Source organism: Glycine max, chromosome 6 (assembly GCF_000004515.6).
Source record: "Glycine max cultivar Williams 82 chromosome 6, Glycine_max_v4.0, whole genome shotgun sequence".
Lineage (NCBI taxonomy): Eukaryota > Viridiplantae > Streptophyta > Magnoliopsida > Fabales > Fabaceae > Glycine > Glycine max.
The window spans coordinates 235,292-259,135 of NC_038242.2; the positions used below are offsets into that span (position 1 = coordinate 235,292).

Consider the following 23,844-nt stretch of genomic DNA (forward strand, 5'->3'; position numbering starts at 1 on the left):
ATTAAATGATATAATTTGAGTTTTGAAAATCATCATGTTAAATATTAGGTTACTTGTTTATTTAAAGAACGGTAAAATCCTACTTGACTTTTACTGCTATCGGACAACTTATTGCTCCATCTTAAAAAGTTACTATGTGAAACAAGAGAGATCAAGAGGATAACAAGGTTATATTAAACAATAATAATGACTCCAGAAATTTCAAACACTTGGTATTTTATGTGATTGGATTTGTGGCATTATTTCCTCTAAATTTTGCAAATGCTAAAAATAACCATTCTCATTCCCATCATGCATCCATGATAAAAGATTTCTCTATAAAAATGAGTCAAAGTTTAAAGAAGTGAGAGCAATCCTAAACATACAAGAACAGAGAAGGATTTTTTCAATAACATTTTCAATTGCCGATAAAACTCACTTTACACCATCTTTACGACCCTTTGTAGTTTGGAATTAGTCAAGTTTCATAGTAATCATGCAAATAAATTTAATAACCTTATGAAAAACACAACTCTACATCAAAATACTACATTTAAGCGACATTCAGCGGCTCTGAAAAACACAACTCTTAAATAGAAAAAGCGAAAGAATAAAAAAATGTAATAGAAAAAGGGAATGAAGACAAACTATGAAATTGCATTCAAACATCAAAATAACATTGGCCAACACAATAAAACGCTGCATCTAAATTTTGTCGTTTCAAGACAACCTAATATTTAAGCGACATTTGTTCACAGATTTTCTGCCACAAATTGCAAGTTCGAGTTTTCTTCAAACAAATATGAAAAATCAGTATTAAGCGACATTTGTTCACAGATTTTCTGCCACAAAGTGTAACCTTTAGTTTTCTTCAAACAAATTGGAACATCTCCCCCCCCCCCCCAAAAAAAAAAAATCATAATGTAGTCAATTAGGTACAAACTTTCAAAAGATTGAGACCGAAATGAACATTTCTCTATCACCATCTAAACACATTTTAATATCAAATAATATCTAGCATGTTTCTAAACAAATATCATCGATAATAATATACATGATTTCTACAAAGAATATATCTAACCCAATCACTCTACATTTCAGGTGGTTACCGTTTTATCCCTCCACTAGTTTTCTCGTCCATGACCCTTTTTGTCCCACCCACTTCCTTACATCTTCGAAATCTTTCCATCATCTTTGAACTTTGAATCATCCAAATCTGAGTATAAAGAGAGTTATCCGGTACCACCAAAAGTATACAGCTATCTTCCACACTGCATGAACAGTAATTACAAAGAATACATTTGTTACAAGACCAAAATGAAGAAACCGCATAAAATGGTTTTTTTTTTCCATGATAGGACTCCAAGGTGCCACCCACCAGAACAGAGTGCACCAGATTCTCCAAAAAGACAATATACAAACACCAAACTCTCATATTTACTCGCATAAATTTGAATTATTTGGCACGGAATTCATGCCGAAATATGGTGAGATTTTGAGTAAACTTATCCCTGTTTTTAGAATCTATGCTTAGAGCAACATCTGCCATGAGTTTATCAAAGCATGAAGAGAGCCGCTGATGCTGATGCTGATCCATTGGCTGCAAAAATTAACCAACCCAAGTCACACAACATAATCATAGTAGAAAAACACAACTCTTGGTTCCCAACCACCCAAATACATGTAAAATATTATAACAGTAACAAAAGCTGAACCACTAGTTTTCTATTAGCAATTGCCACCACTTTGATGTATTCTAAGTGAGAGATAGATACAATAATAACTATGATCAGTGCCCCACTAGTGGAGCAATATTTAGGGTCCTTGTGTCTCTTTGTTCAAATGACTTTGTCATGTGTGAAAAATGAGAGGCTGCATTCTCAGCCATATATCCTCAGTACCTGATCTGTAATCCAGATTAAAAAAACAAAGAAATAAAAAATTATAGCCCAAGTTTAGTGAGAAGAAAAATACCTGTGATGACAAGATTTGAGCTTTCAGATCTGAGAATATCTGCAAGTAAATAATAACTCAGTCTATAAATTAATTGTGCCAAATAAGAATCAAATAGAGACTGGCTAGAATTGTGTGGGAAATCAGTCGATAATTGCTTATGCTTATGCTAAAAACATGAATAATTACATGAATACTCGACGCCTAAACAGGAGTATCAATAAGTTAGGCAATAAATGCACTTTAATGTTACACTCAACTTAAGCTGGAGTATATATATCATATGTACCAAAGCTCATTACATATATAACTGTTTGCAGTAAATTTAATGAAAATAGAACAGAGATTGAAAAGGTTCACTACCTGCTCATTAATGAGTATCAAACTCAACATTGGCCTACTCAGACTCCATTGGTTCCCACAGTCTTCAAACAATATGATCTCAAATAGGGTCTTCAAAATCTTGGGATGCAAAAGAGAGACACCCAAGTCAAATAACCCAACTAAAATGGTCCCTCGTTACCAGTTTCAAAGTAGGAAAAATGAATAAGATGAGCATTTTTCATAAAATAAAATGGTAGTTTGCTTTCTCAAGTATTCTTGAGCATGTTATATGCACAACACAATGAACACATAACTTCTATCCTATGATTTGAAGGAAGGTTTGCAATCAATATGTGAAAATTGGGGTGTAAAACGAGGACACTGTGGTTTTAATTGAAGCTGAAAATTTTCAGATTCCAGACAAATAAATTCATAAAAAAGTTAGAGCAAAATTGAAGAATTTTTAACCGAGCGGTGAACAGCAAAATATAAAAAATATATTTACTTCTGGAAACAGATTGGGACACTCTGCAATATGTCGAGCAAGATTGACAGATGCAGGTAAATTTGGAGCCTCTCCCATAGTGATATTGTTGAAATAGAAAGCAGCCAAATTATCAACAGCAGATGCACACTGTAATCAGAAATTTGAAGAGTTGGACAAAAGCATAGGTTAAAAGAAACCAAATACTTGAATATTTACATCAAGCAGAATCTCCTAAAAAATGCTATGGAAAAATGTCATTTAGTCTGAAAACAGGAAGATAGAAATGAGATTTATTACAATAACCTGTGATGAGATACTTGTATCCAACCCTTTAAGTCCAGATTCAAGGGAGCCAACCATATGCATAAAGGTGTTTGTGTCCAAGTTTAATACAAAAGTGATGTGGCTGTTGAACAAAACCTCCAAGAAGGCAAAATAAGCCCTTGTTAGCTGCATAAAAGCAAAAACTAAGTGAGATTCATCTTAATGTATTTCGCAAGCTGACAGAAAACTAACCCAACACATAATTCAGGAGCAAGATAAAAAAGATCCTAGATAAATGAACGCTCATGGATGTTTTTATATTTAACATATTTCCTCATGCAAGAGCCCATTGGTCTTGAAGCAGTGTCAATGCATATACCACTGTGCCTTGTGCTGAAATTCAACTTTTATTTAGAATAGAGGAAGCAAGCATAAACTCATAACCACTTGGCCACAGAAGCTTTGACACCATACGAATCACCAACATCCTAAAAGTTTAAGCTGTTAGGTAAAGGCTCGTGAATTGTTTTATATTCGAAAGTGTCAAATATAACCCTTGGGGGTAAGGATCTTTCAAGCAGAGGCAATTTTAAAGAACCTAACATGTATAGCCAAGATTACAACCAACATGTACATAGCTATATACATATACATACAGGGTTGATCTCTGGAATAACTTGGTTGGTGTTTTGGTGTATTATTTAGTTTGCCCAAGGATCTCCAGCAGCTCCTATCTGTTAATTTTAGAGGATTTGGCACCAGCGGAGATGCCAAAAAGCGTTGGCATCTTTATTGTTCATAAGACACCTCTTGAGTTCATATGGGACCAATTAGTTTTCCTAGCTTTATGTTTTAACAATGATCCTTTGAAGGGGAGGGAGGTGTTGTATTTACACAGATTACCATGTGTTGTAGGAGATATAAGGTTGGCTTGGTGGTAAAGGATGAAAGGAGGGAAGGGTAAAACGTGAGTTCGAATCCCCCTGCTAACAAAAACTAACAAACTGACAACTAACATTTTCCGATTAAAAATAATAATAATGTTGTGTTGCTTGTTTCCTATTCTTTTTCCCCCTTTTATTCTTGGTAATAGTTCTTCGTGTTGAAGATCCCATATTAACCAACGATATGACCAAACATTGCTCATAAAAAGAAGTTTTTAAAAAGATTTTAATCCATGTAATCATTTAGTTTTATATCCTTCACTTAATTAGTGCAAATTTAATTTGAAGAGTACATAGGATAGGACTTATATGGCAAGAAAATAGTTTGCATACCTTCCTATAAGCCAATATATCAGACATAGGAATTGACAGTGTCATCTTTAGAGCAGCATCAAGAGCGTCAGATAGAGCTCTGTCACCATATAGTTCAAACACACCAAAGTTGACATAATTTCCTGAAAGGGCTGTCATTTGATGCAAGATATTAAATTTAGCCCGCCCACATACAATTTTGCTAGTACATCAATCATGCAATCTACTCTCTAAAGTATTCTGTCCCAATAAATAGATACTCATTCATGTAACTCTATTAAGCAAAATCATAAAACAACTCAAGCATTTGACTAGAATACTCTGCACCAAATTGTATATAAATAGATACACCAGTTTATATAACTCTATTGAAAAACATTATAAATAACTTACTATCTGCAGCAATTTACAAGCACACCTAGCAAAACTCAAGCAGAACACTAGACCATGCTCCAGAAATAAAAAGAACCAACAAGGCATAGGATTTCACCTCTTGACAGTATCGTTAAACAAATCCATATTCCTTTATATTTGTATGTATAAATATCAGCAGCATTTGGAAGAGACAGAACTCTAGATCCATAAGCAACAATCAGTTTACTAACTTCCCGGAAGAGAAGTATGCCATTTGGAGAAGAAGAGTCAAATGTCAAACGCTGAGCTTTATTTAGCACAAACTCAGCCATGAACTTCAACAATGGGGTCGTAACCTGCAGAATCAAGCAAACCCCAGGGGGGAAAGAGGAACATACATCAGAAGTAATTCCACCTGTAAATGACAAAGTACATTTCACATTTGTAAAGGGAAAATTAGAACCTAACATGTTTATTCTTGCACATTTCTATCACTCATCATCAAGTGCAAGAGAAAGAAACACAATAGGAAAAGAAGAAAGCAGCAACAAGAGTGTCTCTACTAAATAATCAAGATACTTTGTGAACATAGGTACAAAGGAATTAAAAGGAAAGAATAGAAAATAAGTACTTAAAACTTATTCTAAGACATCATCGAGATACTTATTTTTCATCAATTCCAATATGGGGTCCAACTTCCATCTCTAGTCTGTACCACTTTTTGAGTCTTGGCTATTTTGTTACCTTTATTGATGACTTGTACAGAGTACAAGGTAATCTTTCAAAAAGGATGTTCAGAGTTGTTTTCTATTTTCAAAGCTTTCTGTACTGAAATTAAAAATCAGTTTGCCAATTCAATAAAGAATTTCCATATTCAAATTATACTTATTATTATTTGCTCTTAAAATTATACTTACTATTTACTGTTCATGCTAGAGAGTATGCTCACTGGAGACCCTCAGTCTCAGCTCTAAGCGAACACAAGTCTAGTTAGCATCAGAAATGTGAGCCATTCCTATGATTTTCAAGAGGTGGCACGAAGGGTAATTTAACTAGATTCATGGGAAGGATCTAGAAACCATTATACAGGGCCCAAAGGTCCAAGGCTTACGCATTCCTTGAGGTGTGGTATCTCTCCAAGTTGTAACTGCAGAGGTTAATTAGCCACATTGGTAGGTAAGCCATATAAGGCCACATTAGCAAGTCAGTCTTTCAATTAGGTGATCCACGGCCCCTCAGCATCAAAGCCTTGAATGGTGTAGGTGTTATTGTAGTTAGCCCTTGATCGGGCAGTCCAAAACCCTAGTTCCTACTAAGGCAAGTTTTCTCATAAATAAGACCTCACACTGCTCTTATCACAGGAAAATACTTCCAAGCTAAAACATTTCAAATGGTCTCAAGATTAATTGGAGGATAATAACAGGCATGCCACCTCTTGAAAACTGAAGCATGACAACTACCACTTGCATTATTAGCAGTCAAATGTTAATGCTTTCTAGAAATAAAATGTTTAGCTGGGGTTGTAAGTTTTGATTTTCTGCAGATTGATCAACTGATAGCTTTTTCTTCTATACCAACCCTAGCCAAAAAAGGTTTATGTAGAAAAGTATCAGCATTTGAATTCAAAATAAGGTAACTCTAGTCATGATCCAATCTGAAAGAACCAACAATAGAAATATCATGAGCCATTGGAGGGTTGAAGGTAGCAACCCCATATCATGCATTAGCAAACCCACAAGAAAAGTGAAATCACATGGCTGCCAATTTTGTATTGAGATGGCCAAGGACATCTAAGGAGCTTGGGGTTTGCCCCATAAGCCACCCTTGTCTCCTCAGCCATCTGCAACTCCAAAGATATTGATTAAATGATTAGAGATAAGAATGCTAGCTCACCATGACATAAGTCATGATAGGAAAAGTTACTAGTAAATATAGCTGAGGTAATGCCAGAAAGGTTACAAAACCAAGTTGCTGTCAACAGGGCTGCAAACCATAAATTGAGCCCATGTTATGATATTATGTAACAATTCATGCATTGCGCTAGCATCTACCAAATGATATTTCAAAATCACAAATCTTCAGTTTTACATGAGTGAAGAATAATGGGACCAAAACCCGCCATTTGAATGTATATGTAGGCAGAAAAAATTATCAGCAAGGTTCATTACCTCTGGGGTGTCTGTCCAATGTGAGATGCCTTTTAAGAGTAGAGGCATGTGTGCAGGATACAACCAATCAAATAGAAATCCATATGTTCGGCGGCTAAGAAATACAAATATGAAAAACAGAGAGATCAGTTTAATTCCTTCCCTCAGCTTGAAAAACAGAAACAGCACAACTACCAACCTGTTTGTGGCCATTGCAATTCCTCTAAGGTCCCTCATCAAACCAACAAGTGCATACCTTACAGCATCTGTTCGAAATACTGCATCAGGAGTTGATTCCAAACTGAGAAAAACCTAAAATAGAGAGGGGGGGAAATATCATATGCTGACTTTGTCCAAGACCAAAAAGTTAAACAATTAATTATATGAAAAATCTATCTAGGTGTTATAATTAACAAAATGAAATAAACAGCAATTGCTATTATCTTTCACTAACCAATAACATAGAAGGTAGTCGAAAAGCTAAGGCATAAGCATACTCATGTCCACGTAAAGTTTTACTTAAAATTATATAAAGAATTAAGAAAGTAACAAGTTACAAGAAAATAGGTCCCTGAACAGATTAGCTAACGAACAGAAAACCAAAAGGAACACAACAGAAACCCCAATCGAAATAACAACACCTTCCAGTCATGCTCAATACCACGATAGTAACATCTCTTCTGAACAAGTTGATCTGAATACCAGAGACAACAACAACAACAACAAGTGATAATTCAAATACTAGAGATGAGGAAGATAAATAATGAATGTGTGAAGCAGTCATGACCATTTAAACTACGGGCAGACTCTACTATACTTTGTAGTGGATAAGACATCAACAAATAACAATCTTGGGCCTTTTTATCATAGGCAGTAACATTTTGCTTTTTACTTCTCATGTCACCAGATTTCCTCCCAGAAACATGCATTACCCTGCAGTATACCTTTTTTCAACAACTGATCCAGCATGATCTATATAACAGTCACTATTTTTATATGATGCAGAATTTTCATAATGCAGATCCAGGAGGACAGGGAAATCACCAGAGATAGTACAGATCCCCATTATTTATGTCTAAAATTATTTCCTTATATAAAATTTAATGTTTTTCATATTATCAATGCCACATTATTGTGTTCAGTATTTACTTATTCAGATTCACTGTGCAATTTTGAGTGATAGAACCTATATAAATCGATGAATATATAAGAAATTGCACCAAGATTAACAGAGCATAACAGGCAGAATGTAAAATCCAGTCATATTATACATCCAGTAATGTTAAAATATTTTATTAACTACACAATCCAATCTGCACTCATTAGTAGAGAGGCATGAGATTAAAAATTACTATACAAGCATATTAATGAGATGAATGATGGAGTACATGCTGGAGTGGATCCATTGAAGATTTAAATTTCACAGGGCTATCTTCCATGAATATCAACCAGCCAATAGTGTAATAGAAAGTTGTTCTGCTGCGAGTGCATCTTTTTGCTTCCAAAAATGGAAAATGTTCCCTCTGAGATTAATTACAGTGAAAAAATAATTAGAACAGAGATAAGTGAAATCTAATTCTACAAAAAAGAAAAGTGGAGAAATACAGCAGTGCAGAGAGGGAGGTAGGAAATGCAACACTACTCAGAATCAAATCAATGTATATCATTCCAATCTGCCTATTATAAGACACAAACCACTAACCAAATAGCAGAGAGATCATCACTAGCAAAACATGATGTCATCAGCAAGAAAAATTCAGAAATGATGACAAGAAAGAACTCAAGATTGGAAAAAAGAAGCAATATCACATGAAAAGGAGACATAGATAGCAAGGAATGAAACTCAGCCATCCTTGAACCATTTTTTTAAGCAATTTACATAATATTGGTACATGAACACTAATTTGTATGCAACATAGTTATAACAGAAAAGAAAAGAAATCTAGATATTACCCATCCAGTTAATTTTTTAACCAAAAACATAAGCCAAGCACAATCCTGATCAACAATTAGCATTATGCATGAAAAAGAAACAGCTAACTATATATACAAAATAACTCCATATTACAATCTTAGTCAAGTGTACTTGTAATTGTGTCATGCAAAGCTCAATTTCTGTCTACACTTTATATGTCAGTGTATCAACTACTGGTCAGCTTTTGCTTGTGCACAGTAAATGATAAACCAAGAGAAATTAATGAGCAAATGAAAAAAAAGATATTCTACCGTATGATTGGCAACAATAAATTTCACTGTGTCCAACTTCAGAAGTAGCTTTCCGGTCATGTAGCTGTTGCAAGAAAAATCAATTTATTTGGGTGGCTTGTCCTAATTACAAAAGAAGAGGTAGCTAAATACTCTTTAATCCAACTAAAACTAACCCAGATGCAAGCTCCAAAAACAAACTCAAGGCGTGGTCAATGACTTCTTCACTCTGAAATTAGCACAAACACAATTAGTGTGTTAAATCACGAAAGAATTGAGATGAGAAAACAAGCTAAAAAATACCTCTGTGTAGCACTTAAGGTTAGTCACAATCTTGCCAATAATCACATTCAACAGTAATAGATGATCATGTAGGCCAAGAAGTTCAGATAACCGGGCGTATAACTGCTGCAACATAAAATATACAAATGAAGAGATGCATATATGCCATGTTAAATCTTAAGCATGGGTACTTCAATTTGTGAGCCATACCTGTACCAGGTACATTACATACTACACACAGGTATGCATTGGCTATGCCTGGGTATCTACTGGGGGGGTATTCGTTTCAATGTTGTTAAATGGAGGCGCCAAGGCTACCCAGGCATGGCAGGTTTTTGCCAACTGCCATAGACAATTTATAAAGGGAAGCCCGCTATGGCGGCAAACATAGGCCACAATGGCGTGTTTATATCCGCCAATGATAACACTGAATGTAACTGGGTACACCTGTCTCAGCCCTCAAGTACTAGAAATCATTTTCAGTTAAAATTCGATGTTTTTTTCCTTCTCTCCCAATTTTACATTATTCTACACACTCAATTAAACTCATTAATCATTATTTGCCAAGTTGAGAGAAGAGCGTAATCTCTAGTCATGCTTGGTGGTGATAGTAGGTTGGGACAGTATACCAACTAGCAACAGTAGTGCACAATTGCAAGGATTTAGGAAATCAATTAGCTAGCTTTTTTTATTAAAAATATTTTCACAATTTACAGATATATTAGTCCATTTATGTATTTTGGATTTTTTTGATTTCATCATTTATATAATTTTGTTATGTTTTACTATTTCCTATATAATACATACATATGTGTGCACAGGTCTACATATATAAATATAAATAAATAAATAAATTTATAGAACTTTTTAACATACCCATACTTTTTTAAATTTGTCATATTTTGTACATGTACCCATACTACGTACAGGGATCATATCCATGCAAAATGGCTTATTCTCAATAGTTAAAATATTTTATTACCTTGGAAGAATGAATAGCCTGATCTCCTACATAAGACTTTCGGAAATGCTGAAAGAAAGTAAGAATTGCCCTATCTAGTCTTTGTTTGCTTATCTCACCATATCTCTGTCAAATGCCAATAACATGAAATTATAAGAAATACATTCTTCTAAAGCACGTCATAAACTAAATTTATCATCAAGAAAAACAAAATCAAAAAACAATAAAACAATACCAAAAAACATAAGATTTCCATTCTGCAATTGCATTAATAGAAAAGAAAAATACTAGGTATGGTAGTTGCCCAAAAGAGCAAGTGATTACCACCAGTTGCATGTGAACTAATCAGTTACAGTGGAAAAAAAATAAGAAACATTAGAAGGCACTTCATTTATCACATAAAAATCTTAGCAATAAAAAATATAGTAAAACCATGTTCTAGTCTCTAGAAGATACACTAGTTATCAACTTCACCCTATCTAGATTAGTTTCATCAATTTGAACCCCTAAAGTTTGAATGTTTTGGTAGGAAGGCCAAATTTGTGGCAGTGTGCACTTCATGCAATCCTTTGGTGTTAAACTCATGAATTTTACAAGGACTCCACCGTCTCTGAATTATGACATCCTTAGTTTTTCTATTGTTCTTCCGCACCCTTTTCTTTTCTTGTGATAGAGGATGCCTTATGCTTACAAACTTTTTATTTATACACCCCTTCTCTGTTTTTAATAAAAATTATTTATGCTAACTAATAAAGAAGACAATACCTTCAACCAACAACATAAATACAAATTCCTAAAGATGGATCTCCTAACATACAACCAAAGACATTTTTCAGTTAAAAGTTAAATGTCATTGTTGAGAAAAAACTCAAGTCCCACATTGGCTAAAGATAAGACCACAATAGAATATATAACTGAAAGGCAACCCTCACCCTTTGAGCTAGCTTCTGGGATTGAGTTAGACCAAAAATCCATATTCTAAGCAGTATTGTCACATGGCGGTTATGACGATGCCATAACGACCTTACGAAGGTGTAATGGCGGCCTCCGCAATCCATTAGGCGCTATTCTAGCTCATATAACGTCGTCCACCATTAGGGCTATGGCGCCTGCCATAACCGTAACGTCGTGGCAGTTCACAGTGAGCATGGTGGAAGTGGCAGGTTTTCGGTGTTTTAATTTTTTCAAAATTTTTGGGCTCAGGTTGGCCCATTAGCAACAACCTGACACGAAACACTACTATTACTCTTAGTTGAACCCTTTCCTCTATGAATATGAATCTTTTCTCACACTCACTCAAACCCTAGCTGCAAAAAACCTTCCCCTATGGGTGAACCCTCCGGCGACCCTCTCTACAACGGTGACTCTCTCTGCTCTGGCGTACTCTGTTTTTATCTTTCGTTTTTCTTCTTTCTTTTTTTCCTGAACTGATTTTCTCTTCTTTTCTACTCTTTTCAAATGTTCTTCACTCTGTTTATTATGTTTGTGTATGTTGGTGCTGAAATTCCCTTTTTCAGAATTGTCCTCTGTTCTGTTTTTTTAATTTCTGAGTTTTAATTCTGTTTTTTCAGAATTATTATTTGTTTGTTGTCCTGAGGTTTTCTTATAAAACCTTATTCCAATTATTTTTCAGTTATAGGATAATGTCAGGGAGATGGACAAGCACTCAAAACTAAAGCAATGATATATATATATATATATATATATATATATATATATATATATATATATATATATATATATATATATATTTCTTTTTCTGCCATAGACCACCACACCATCCGCCATTTAGAAATGGCTCTTAAAGGTGTTCACCGCCATCTGCCATAAAATGCTATTGATAACCTTGGTTCTAAGATGGTATCAGAGCCTATCCTAGATGCATTAAACAGGCCACCCACCATGTCATCCGTGCACCAAGCCCAATAGTGCTAGCCGTGAGGGGGGGTGTTGAGAAAAAACTCATGTCTCATTGGCTAGAGATAAGGCCACAATAGAATATATAAGTGGGAGCCAACACTCACCCTTTGAGCTAACTTTTGGGGTTGAGTTAGACCCAAACCCACATTCTAAGAGCAATGATGCAAATTTACAGCTTTATAGGGTTAAAGAATAAAAAAGGGAAACAGATAATTCAAATTCCAAGGCATGCTAAAAAACTAATGTTGTAACAGTATACCTGACTGTGTATTCCACTGTCTGTTACATTTATCAACTGTAAAACTCGAGCTGAAAGTTCAGCATCAAGCACTTCCTGGGATTCCACACTGCGTATAAAAGTCACAGGAAAATAAGACTACAAACAAATTGAGATGCTTGATAAGCTATGAACACTGCTCAGAACTTCTTTGGCGATCCACATCATTCCAATTGAAAAAGGCAAGAGCTAAAAAGGTTTTTACCTACAACCAGTACATTGTTTTATCTTAAGAATTGCAGCAATGATATGAACAATCCAAGCAAGTTTATCTTCAATCACAGTGAGGTCACTGCTATCAGGAACATGTAATCTTGCTCTTTCCTATTCAGTCATTAAAAAGGGTTAAACATCAATTAATAACTCATTTCCCTCAACAATAAAGTACAAAAGGATAACTAGAAGCATTCAGGGAAAGCTATAATCACACCGTGTATATTTGCAGGACTGGCTCCATTATATTCATTACAAATAAACTACTGCTTTCATACTGCACAATGAACAAAAGAGTCAAACAATCAACATAGTTCAATATTGCAGCAGAATTGCAAAAAAAATTATTTAAGAATGAAGAAAGAATTTCCTATGTTGGAAGCTAGATTATCTTCAGCAAAAGAGTAACGTAACAACCATGATATCTATCTTATTCCTTAATCAGACACAGGAGATTTGGATTCAGTTGGACAAATTAAATCAAAGTTGTCTCTTGGCAGTCACTTTCTCTCTGGTTGAAAGGTTAACCTAACTTTAGTAGGTTACAAGGTTAGAGTGGTGTTAAAATGGAACACTATTTACCCTTTTTTGTTTAGCTTGATAGCCGGTGTGCTCAGTATAATGAATTTCAAGAAAATATTTTGAATAAGACAAATTTTATATATAAACCAAAAAAAAGTACATAAACTGAAAAGAATAAGATATCCTCCGTAACAAGGATACAAAATAAACAGAGAAAAAAGAAACAGCCTGATCAAAGAAGTTAGACATTCCAATTTCTTTGCATATCTGATTTCCATGTGTACTAACAGACACTGTAGAAATGGTAATTTCTCATATGTAATTATCTGAAGGAGATAAGCATAATTTAACAATTGGTCATACTCATATCAGATTTTTTAAGTCAATCCTGACTTGAAACTCAATTTGGCAAAGACTAGATTGGCAAGTATGGATGTGAAGAGACAGGTCCTTTAATCTTGCAACTCTAGGTACTTGTGTGTCAGATTGGGGAATGATTATGAGGAAATTGTCAGGTTGCTTCTTATTGGGACTCTTATGATTCATAATATGGCACCTCATTTTTTCATTGGGAGGTCAACTTGCTCCCGGGAGAGACAAGATTTTGGCTCTTGGTAATTTGATGCCCAAAAACATTGGTTCGGAGTATTAACTAAAGGTATCTTCATTGTGGAATCAGGCTGTTAACAGTATGTCTAGTTTAAATCATAATACGTGGAATGATAACCTAGCAATAGTCACAACTCATTCCAAACCTAAAACATTCATTTTTATTAACATGCCTCTTTTTAAAAGGTGTGTTAACAGCAATAAGTTAGATTCCTCATTCCTGTTTGTTTTAGCTTTGTATTGATGTATTCTACTGCTTTGTTATATCCTCCTATGGAATCCATCTTGCCTTCTAATGAAATTTCTTCTATTAAAAAGAGAAGAATGAAAATATTAAATATGGATGATACCTGAAATCTACATAGGCATGGGAAGCAATCTAATTGATCCTGAAGAAGTTCAGCATTGTCCAAGGGGTTCTCAGAAAGATCATCAGGTAATCCAGCCTACAAAAATGGACAGATGTTATATTTATGACAGCTGACTTATTAACAGAAGTTTAAAATTAAATAATACAGCCTGGAAGTATGCAGCAGGCAAAAAGTAAAACATGCATGGATAATTGGAAATACCTGCACAGAGTTGAATCTTGATGTGATGAAACTTTCAGTAATCTTGGGAACAAACTCATCCAGTAAGCTTGGTGCATCACCTTTTAAATATGGAACAGAAGACACCAATCTAGACCACAGCCCTAACAGGTAGTACACACTATTGCTAGCCCACTGACAACAAGGTATCAGCTTAATCAATATCTCAACATTTCAGAATACAGGTGCAAAAAACCTAATTTGAAATTATTAACTTATGAAGCATATCTTAATGATAATTATCACATGATGTAATCCTGAATATGATTTTTAAGCGCAATATATCATGTATTTTCTGGAAAATATTTTAAAGCAACACAATAATTAACCTGCCATGATTGCAAAGATTTGAGAGTAAACTCTGCAACCAAACGTATCCAATCGCTGTAGCCTTCCATATTAACAAGCTCTGACAACTGCAGCATTTAGTTTAAAAGTTTAGGTGACAAGTTCCTGGTTAATTGGGGGAAGGATGTGATTGCAGACCAAAAGGGTGTTTGGATGGCATAAATTATAGAACATGTAAAATTTCTCCAAAGTTTATCGACATAACTGTCCACTGTATTGTTAGAGTAAGAAAACTAACAAATCAGAGAAAGTCTATTTCCTAGTTTGGAGGCAGCAGTTTTGGGGGAGATAACATTTGAGGTTGATTTTCAGGTGCATTAAATGCTCCCCAAATTTGAATACAAATTTGTAAACACTACAATAAACATACAATTATATGAGAGACATAAAGGACAAGCTACAAATAAAGCAGTGGGATAGGGATAGGATGCCCCCATGATAATTGACTTGAACTGCCCCAGTTAATAAGTACAAATTAAACATTTGTGCCACTTATTACAAGGATAATACACAAATAATAATTACATTAAATTTAAACAAAATTAAAATAATATGCTAGCTAACTACAATAAACAATGGCAAAGTAATTATAAAAACTATTGTAAATCTTTGTAGTTACTCTCCTAGAATGGTGTGTATTAAGGTTTAAAACTTAAAATCCCACAAGTGTTACAAGGGACAATTTGTATGATGCACACAGTAAAGTGCCCTTCTAACTTCTAAGCCAAAGTATGTACCTAGCCTCCACAGCATGAACCCCATCTCCCTGCTTATGTACATAGCATTACTACCAATTAGAAATAGAAACCACTAGATACACCACAAAAAGGAGAAAAAACTACACATACGTCTACCTGATAATTCACTCTGAACCGACCAAGAAGACGACAAAACTCATGGTAATTATCATGATCTGCAAGACCTGCTTTCCAATACAGTTGAAATTATAAATGCATGACCAAACAAGACAACAAAAACAATGAAATGAAAATAAAGGATTAAATAGTGCTTAAAAATGTAAATGCAATAATGGCCAATATTTGTGGTGTGTAACTTCTTTCTTCACAGCATTTTTTGCTTTTCTGAACCTAGAGGGATTTACTATGGCTTTCCCCTTTCAATGCTGCTGAAAAATAGAGCACAATTGAATCTTAAATGAATCTATTTCCTGATTAATAGTTTATAAAAGATAACCACATGTTCAGCCCAATTTCACCTGTGATTACAAAACCTCACCAAGAGCTTTTACCTAGGTCATGTAAGAGCATCTACAAGTTACCATACAACCCATTGATGCAAAAAATTAGATTGAAACTCAGTTCCTACACTGGCAGGAAATAACTGATCGGTTCGTTGAAGTGGAAGAAAGTTTGAACAACCCAAGGCAGAGATAAATTGCCATGATGACAAATGCATGCATAAAAAGAAAATGAGATAGAAAGATAATCTTTTTTATTTAATGCCTGCTCATAATCAATATGTAACAAGAAATCCAAAAAAAAAAAGGAAACAAAAGACATATTTTTCCTTTAGCGTGTAATAATAGAAGATAATATTTCCAGTTTGTCGTTACAATACAAAAAAAGTGAAGAAGTAACAAGCCTACAACACCTTGCCCTGTTTGCAGGATTACTTTGGTTCCTGTCATTAAATGGGCCAAAAATTTAGAACGGGCAGCATCATTTGTAAACAAAGAACGTCTTACTGACGCTAGTCGCACCAAGCACTCCAGTGCCTGGAAAGAAAAAAAATTAATGCCTAAGAGAGAGAAGGTTCAAAAGTACAAGCTGATGAACCATCAATAAAAACATTTCACAAAACAAAATGAACATTAATTAATGATTACTAAGGAAACACTTCTATTGTCAATTTTCTAAAATGAACAACATAAATCAATAAGAAAACAATTTGTCATCTAATAGAAGTGTTAATATCAAATTGAAAAATATTCAAGAAAAGCCACCTTATTTAACACCTCAATATTACGTTATCGTAGTACTCAATTTTCATGCAAATGTACCATAAAGGATAAGGTAATGTTGAATAACTACTTTTCTCAATGCAGCGCATTGCTTTATTTCAGAAGGAACAGTAAGTTTACACTGCCCTGCAGCCATTCACTACCATACTCTGGTGAAGCTTAGGATGTTTACTTTGAAGTTGATACTAATCAAAAGGTTTTGGAAGAGTCATGAACAAAGGTTTTCAAACAAGACCACTTGCTGGCATCACTCTTGACCTTATGGTTCCTCCCTGTCACACATGCCAGGAAATTGAAGAGGCCTGTATTTACGAATTTTCTTGTTTTCATTTCCCTTTTCTGTTTTAAAGTTTACTAATCTGGAGGTTGCAACAGGAGTCCCAAGACATGATGAAGGTAAAAAGAAAGGTAGGCTAAGTGTGAGATTCCTATGGAAGAAGGCAGCTGCTAGGATAAGGCGGTTAGCTGTAAGTGCTTTATATATTTCGCCTTATGACGATTAACAGAACAAGTCATCTTTTTCATTCTTTTTTTCAATAGAAATCTTCTTCCTTTTTCTCATTCCTTTCTTCTCCATTCTAAAAAAAATTATTCTTTTATTTCATAAGAAGAAAGAAAAAATATTGCTCCTAGGGCCAAAGTAGATCATCTTTTTCACCTTTTGTAATCTATTAACTGGAGATTCAGTTGTTTATCTTTTTTTTACCCCCCAAAAAACACTTATATTATCTCCCTGATGTTCAACCATCACATTATTTAAAAATAAGAAATCTCTGCAACAACCAAGAAGGTGTGCCACCAGAATTTGCCAGTCATCCTCTTTCAAAAGACCATGTTTTCGTTTCAAACTTACTAATATATGGTCACCGTTAAAAACATCAATCATGCTCACTTTTGCTTCATTATAACATTGTAATCACTTATTCAAACATTTAAATAGCACCTTATCATTCTTTGGCCAACACATTTCCATTCTAAAGGCTTTTTCATCATTGCCAATCTCAACTCTCAAATAGCTAGCCTACATTTATAAGTTCAAAGTCTAACAAGTGGCAGGATAAAACCTACAAATAGGCCACAAAAGAAGAAAAACTAATGAACATTGATGGTTGACAAAATCCTTTGAATGCAGAAAATTAAATAAACCCAGAAAAGTATGAAATAAAATGCCATTACATACATAATATTTGCCCTTGATATGTTAACACTAAACTTTGACACTGATATACACAAAATCATTTTAAGTTAATCAAATTTGATCATTCATGCTAAGATAGTGCTCTCACTTGATATATATTTAAATAAAGGGGGCTATAATCAATGTAAGTAGTAGACAATTTCCCAAGAACCAAAAAAGATTCAAATTTTAGTGGTTAATTAGTGAACTTCAAGGCCTAAACATTAAAAATACAATCATAGAAACAAACGTATATACAGACCTCCTTTGAAAGAGGGGGCTTTGTAATGGCATAGTAATCAAAAAATATTTGTAGGGTTGAAGAATCCTCCAAAACAGGCTTCCAAGGTGATGGAATCTGCAAACCACCATATTCCAAGATAGTAGATGAACCAACATTGAAGGAATTCATGTAGGATTTTCCATAAATAAAAATAAAACAACCAGATACCTGAACTGTGCCAAACTCATCTGAACTTTCATCAACAGAAGTCCCCACAAAATCAAATGATAAACATTTCAAAGATAGAGCAAGTGCCAATTCTTGCAATTGATTGACAACTGCAAAGTATATAATCTCAATGCTCAAAATCATGATAGCAAAAGGTAAGAAACATGGTACTAAAGAGGGACAAAATTTTAAGCATGAGTATACCCATTTTACCATCATTCTTCAGTTGACCCAATGATGTTAAAGATATCTGAAATATCTGAAAAAGATATTGGTCCCTAAACGAGCAAGCAACCCTTCGATGATTTGTTGCAGGCATACCAGAATTGGCCTGAGGAAGGATTTAAGAAAAAAGAAGAGATCTAAGCACAATAACAAATGTATAAAAGTAATTTTGAAAAGGTTTAACAAATCAGGTTTTTAATTATTATTTATTAACACAAACCTATCAAAAGCATCAGCAACCAAAACAATTATTTGAATTGCATAAACCTTTGGAATGAGGTTAGCACAAATTTCAATGATGACCTCATGAAGCATATGTTGGCACATGAACAGTACTTTAAACTTGTTAACAAATACGTGACAATGTGAAAACTCATAAAAAGTGCAAGAAAAACAAAAAGTATTAATTAGAAATTCCCCCAGTGACAATATGAAAACTCCTAACTCGTAAAAAGTACAATAAAAAAAAGTATTAATTAGAAAATTTAGTCAGTCTCTTAGCTCTATCCCTAAAAAAACATTCATACAAATGCCCAATGTTGTTAAGATAGAGATCCTACTTAGGATCGGGAGGGGGGTTGCAAGATCGTAAGACATAGAATCGTAAGATCCTACTAAAATATAAAATTATACATACATACATACATAAATACGCACACGCACGCATGCATTCGCGCGTGCGCGCGCACACACACACACACATACACACATATATATAGAGAGAGAGAGAGAGAATATGATAAGAAAAATTATAAATGTCAACATTAAATTTTAGGATCCTAGACATAAAAAAAGATCATAGTACTTGTATCAAAAACAAGAGTAATATACATGGACCACAGAAAAACATGAGTATCAAATATGATCTATTTGAGAAAATTAAAGTTCAAATAAGTCATAGTGAAAGATATGCAGGTCGCCAGGAATCCAGAAGACAGCAAAGAGGGTTGAGGGATGATGTGCAAAAGAGATGAGAGAGATGGCATACACAGGCACAGATACTCAACAATTCAGATCATATTTCAGAACAAGAGAGGGAGAGAGATGTTTGAGAGAGAATAGGGCGCAGGTGTGTGGAGGCGCGTGTTCAAAACTCGAGAGAAACGTTTGGCAAAGAATAGGGAGCAGAAAAGGCATTTTAGGGCAAAAAAGGGGGGTGTAAAAGGGGTTTGGACAAACTGGGCCACGCAACCCGACCCAAAAATCCAACTTGCTGGAGCATAAAAATCATCCGATGTGACAATTTTGCTCCTATCTCGCTGCAATCTCACCCAGGCACAACACAAATTCCATGCACGATCCAGCTCAGGACAAGGGTGCGAGATCGTAAAATGGAGCAACCTTACGACCCATCCAGCAATCTTGACAACATAGTGATACAATTATATCAGCACACCTAAGAAGGAAAAAATTTAACAAAAAAAAGGAAAAAAATCCTATATCCCAGAAATTCCAAGAGTACTACAAAAATCTTCAGAAAATTTGCCAACCAAAGACACAAATACTTCCATGAACTTCAAAGGATCTTACTTACACTTTCAAATATCACTTAAATAAATTTTCATATTGTTATAAACAAAAAAGATATCATCAGTGACAAGCAAATCTTTTTAAATAAAAAGAAGCACAAGAATACTATAAAATCCATGAATATGAATACTCTACTAACTCACAAAGTACATACAAAAAGCAGTAAAATAGGAATATTAAGACAGCTGCCTCAACTGATAACTTGAAATCTCTATGTGGTGTATCAAGAAATCTTCTTTCTGTTTTTTATACAACTTTTCCAATAGTAAACCCTTCCTGTTATTATGCCACAACCCCCATTTTTACTGTTCGACTTCCATATCAATGGACGGACTCCATGAACAAACACAAACAAGCACAGACCCACTCAATACGATAAATCTGCTTATCTGCCAACAGTATTTTGTAATGTCCACACTACACACCAGCACCAAACATATTCAAGTAGCACAAGTTAAATTCTAACCTGGTTCATCTCAGAGATAAGCTGACTTAGGATCTTCAAACCAATGGCATAATGACCCGGTGTTGCCTGGATTGAAAAAATATGTTATGAGCAATATGTCCCAGAAACATAAATCTAACAATTGAGATGGTGCCTTAGGCAATAACTTCACATTAAATACTGATGTCCAGTTAACCTAATAGGATTTAAGAAAAAAGTTGCAGAAACCAAAGCAACTACTAAAAGTGATAAAATTAATAGATCACAACTTAAAGAATAATAGCCTATTTACACAACCAATACACGTCTGACAAGGTGAAGAAATCAGAAGTGCGATCCAGTGTTACTACTTCAAGTAAATTGAGACAAACCATTTTTTTAGTTCAAGAGATATAAAGCTACAATTGACGGCTGTGCCAAAGAGAATAAACTACATTCAAGATTTTAAAAAATGGTACGCGGCCTCAATTTTAGCCACAACATCAAGGTTTGTTGGAATTACTGTGACCACAATTGTGGCCACATCGGGCTCATTTGCCCACAATTTCCAGCAATGTCAAGGATCGTGATGAAAACACGACTTCAACTTAAAATATTACCAAAGTATGTACGACTGCTATAAAAGAAAATTTCTCTTGAACAGCATGGATAGGAAATGGCTGAAACGTAATGCCAACAAACACCCTTATGCCTAGGTTTTATTCGAGTCCGGCAAATCATCCTTCGATGTAAAATATCGCAATGCATACAAATTAAACAATCACTTTTAGTCACCTGACTCAAGAAGTTCATGGACTCTGTAACCAGGTCCCGGAATCGGTCATCATCAAACCATCCGAACTTTGTGACTCGACACAAAAGTTGGATCAAAGAAGCAGTGACAAATGGCTGTAACTCGGGTCCTCTGGTCGCTAGATAGTTGATAAGGTACGTCCCTGACATGCATTAAAAATAGTTATATGAATTCCAGCATTTGGAGTCACCGAAGAGAGAAATGAAGAGAAATAATAATACATATATCAAGGCGAAGCTTCAAGGCAAGGCTATGTTCGGTGACTTGTTTCAACAAACTGGAACTAGCCAGCATCAATGCATAGGGTGTCAAGGCATGATCAAGAATGTATTGGCATTGGGAAATGTATTCAGTGTTCATGGAGAAGCATTTCAGTGTGTTCTCCGCGTGAGCACGTTCCACCGAGTCCTGCGAATTATATAGCCTCTCACACAATGCTTCGAGTTGTGCCAACTCCATCGCGAATCTCAGATTTCACTACGGACGATAATTAGGGTTGCGATGCCAACGACTAGGCGGCGGCGAGGACGAGGGAGGAGCCGCCGGCAACCGCGAGACGACGGGGAAGGTAAAGAAATCGGAATAAAGAGAGGATTTGGTTCTACCACAAGTGCGCGACTACGATCACATCGCATTGGCCAAACGGAAGAAATTCTTGTTCTTGATCCATCTAGGTTTTCTCAATCTCTTTCTTCCTTCGGACTTCAGAGGAGTTTTTCTTTTTTTTCTTTTCTTTTCTCTTGCTTATATGTTATGCGTGAACGACAAAAACCGTTTAATAAATAAATACTTTCCATTTTTTTATTCATGCACCGACTATGTTTTCTTTATTTTTTTAAACCGCGAAATTAGTGGTTTTAAGATTCTTTTATTTACTACGTAAAAAAAAATGAATAGGTTAAAAAGTTATTTTATTTTCTACCATGTTAAAAAAGTTATTAGAATATTTTTTATGTACTTGTGTATTTCTTTAATAGCAACCCACTTATATTATTTCCAACGAAAAACTTGATGAGAAATAGATTAAGGTGAACTGGAATAAAAATGGTGATCGGTGTTGAAACTAGCTACCCTATATAAAGTAGGAAAAGTCAAATTCACTCGTCTTCTTACAAAACAAACTCTAAAGTTTGGTAATTGTTGAAGCAGCATACGACACTGATTAATGATAACTCCATGTTCATAGCGATAAGTACAACTGCTATGGGCACTATTCACGACCTGTTACCCGTCCATCTTTATGATAGCATCTTCCACCTCTAAGTCTCAAAGCAAGATAATTTACTAATACTACACTCAAAAACTAATCTATATCATTTCTCAAGAAGCCAATACCAAAAGCACAAGGTTGAATCCTCATCCACAAATAGTAGTATGTTTAAAAATTATTTTAAATGAAAATATTTTTAGAAGCTATTCTTAAACAATAACATTTTTTATTAATATGTTATTATCCTAAATAGAATTAGCATAGATTTTTCAAAATAAGATCTCGAATATAAAATGGCCAATCAAATTTTTGACAAAAATTAATTATTAACCAAATTAGTTAACTCCATTAGAAATTATTTTCTATGGTCACAAAATAGACAAGAAGCTGAGCACTTCTTTGTCTGGCTAAAACAAAACCAAGCTTTGCAATTTATCATCCTGGGATTTTCGGTCTTCATCTTTTAAATATTTTACCATTATATTAATTACTGATTTTACGGATTTCTTTAAACATTTTAATTATTGTGTCAATTATTTTAATTACAGTTTATTTATTATTTATATACTGTCTTTTCTGATTTTGTTATCTTTTGTTCTCTTCATTTCGTTCTGACTTCAAAATTTTGTCCTTATCAGTTTTTAAACATGAGCATGTTTGAGAAGTTTTTATTGTATCTTGAGAGAGACTTGCGCGCAAATAAGTAATTTAGGATAATGTGATCACCTGATGAAGTCATTCTTGGGATCTTCAACATTGTTTCCAGCACTTAATCCTAATATGTTCTTCCCCACTTTACTTACATTCTGCAGAGGGAAAGACTAATTAGCAAGCCAGGATTCGCTTGATTAACCAAGATAAAAACAAGTATAGCCGTTGTGTGTTTCAATTTCCCCAAGATAATTTCTTATCATCAAATCAAACTACGCTATTGTTACGTGTGGTTGGAAAACCATTTCGTTGTTTAGTTTGTAAATTGAGGATGAATTTTCTTTTTAAAGCATCTTTCACATTCGTATCTATTGTTCACTGCTGAATAAATAAAAGTGGAAGAAATTAAATAAAAATTAAACAAAAGTGAATTTTCTCCAAGGAAGTTGCTATTCGTCCCCTACACCTTCCTGATCCGCAACCGCGCGCCTCCACATCGCATGGCCACCTCTTATCAGTCACCCTCCAACACCAGCCATCGGAGGTCCATCGCCTCCGCCATCTCCCCCTCAGCGTCGCCGTTTCCATCTTCCGCCACAGGGATTTGAGCGTGGCGGAGAGGTCGAGGTGTGGCGCGACTTCCCTCGGCTCGTGGATGTGGACGGCGACAGTAGTGAAGTTTCAACTCTT

General features: G+C 34.8%; 1 protein-coding gene across 7 annotated transcripts; it reads right to left on the reverse strand.

Annotated features, from left to right (window-relative positions):
- Positions 1-982: 982 nt before the first annotated feature.
- On the reverse strand, positions 983-22,149 carry LOC100803866 (exportin-7-B). 7 transcript variants are annotated; one of them, XR_001388954.3, is made up of 29 exons: positions 21,515-22,149; positions 21,275-21,435; positions 20,522-20,587; positions 18,505-18,631; positions 18,301-18,410; positions 18,112-18,207; positions 16,303-16,426; positions 15,546-15,613; positions 14,673-14,759; positions 14,326-14,478; positions 14,104-14,199; positions 12,840-12,899; positions 12,615-12,733; positions 12,392-12,479; positions 10,234-10,338; positions 9,273-9,377; positions 9,146-9,198; positions 8,991-9,054; positions 8,153-8,287; positions 6,964-7,076; positions 6,786-6,879; positions 4,754-4,973; positions 4,285-4,415; positions 3,041-3,193; positions 2,762-2,890; positions 2,296-2,394; positions 1,954-1,992; positions 1,358-1,579; positions 983-1,250 (listed from the first exon to the last, which is right to left on the reverse strand). XR_001388954.3 is itself a non-coding variant. In XM_006581034.4 (28 exons), the coding sequence occupies exons 1-28, from the start codon at positions 21,750-21,752 to the stop codon at positions 1,436-1,438; spliced, it is 3,159 nt and encodes a 1,052-aa protein (XP_006581097.1). In that variant the 5' UTR covers positions 21,753-22,149; the 3' UTR covers positions 983-1,435. The 7 variants fall into 7 exon arrangements, 6 of the variants coding, with proteins under 6 accessions (XP_006581097.1, XP_003527598.1, XP_006581095.1 ...); XM_006581034.4 differs by having other exon boundaries at positions 983-1,579; positions 3,047-3,193; positions 9,273-9,374; positions 18,514-18,631; XM_003527550.5 differs by having other exon boundaries at positions 983-1,579; positions 3,047-3,193; positions 18,514-18,631.
- Between the last annotated feature and the right edge of the window lie 1,695 nt (positions 22,150-23,844).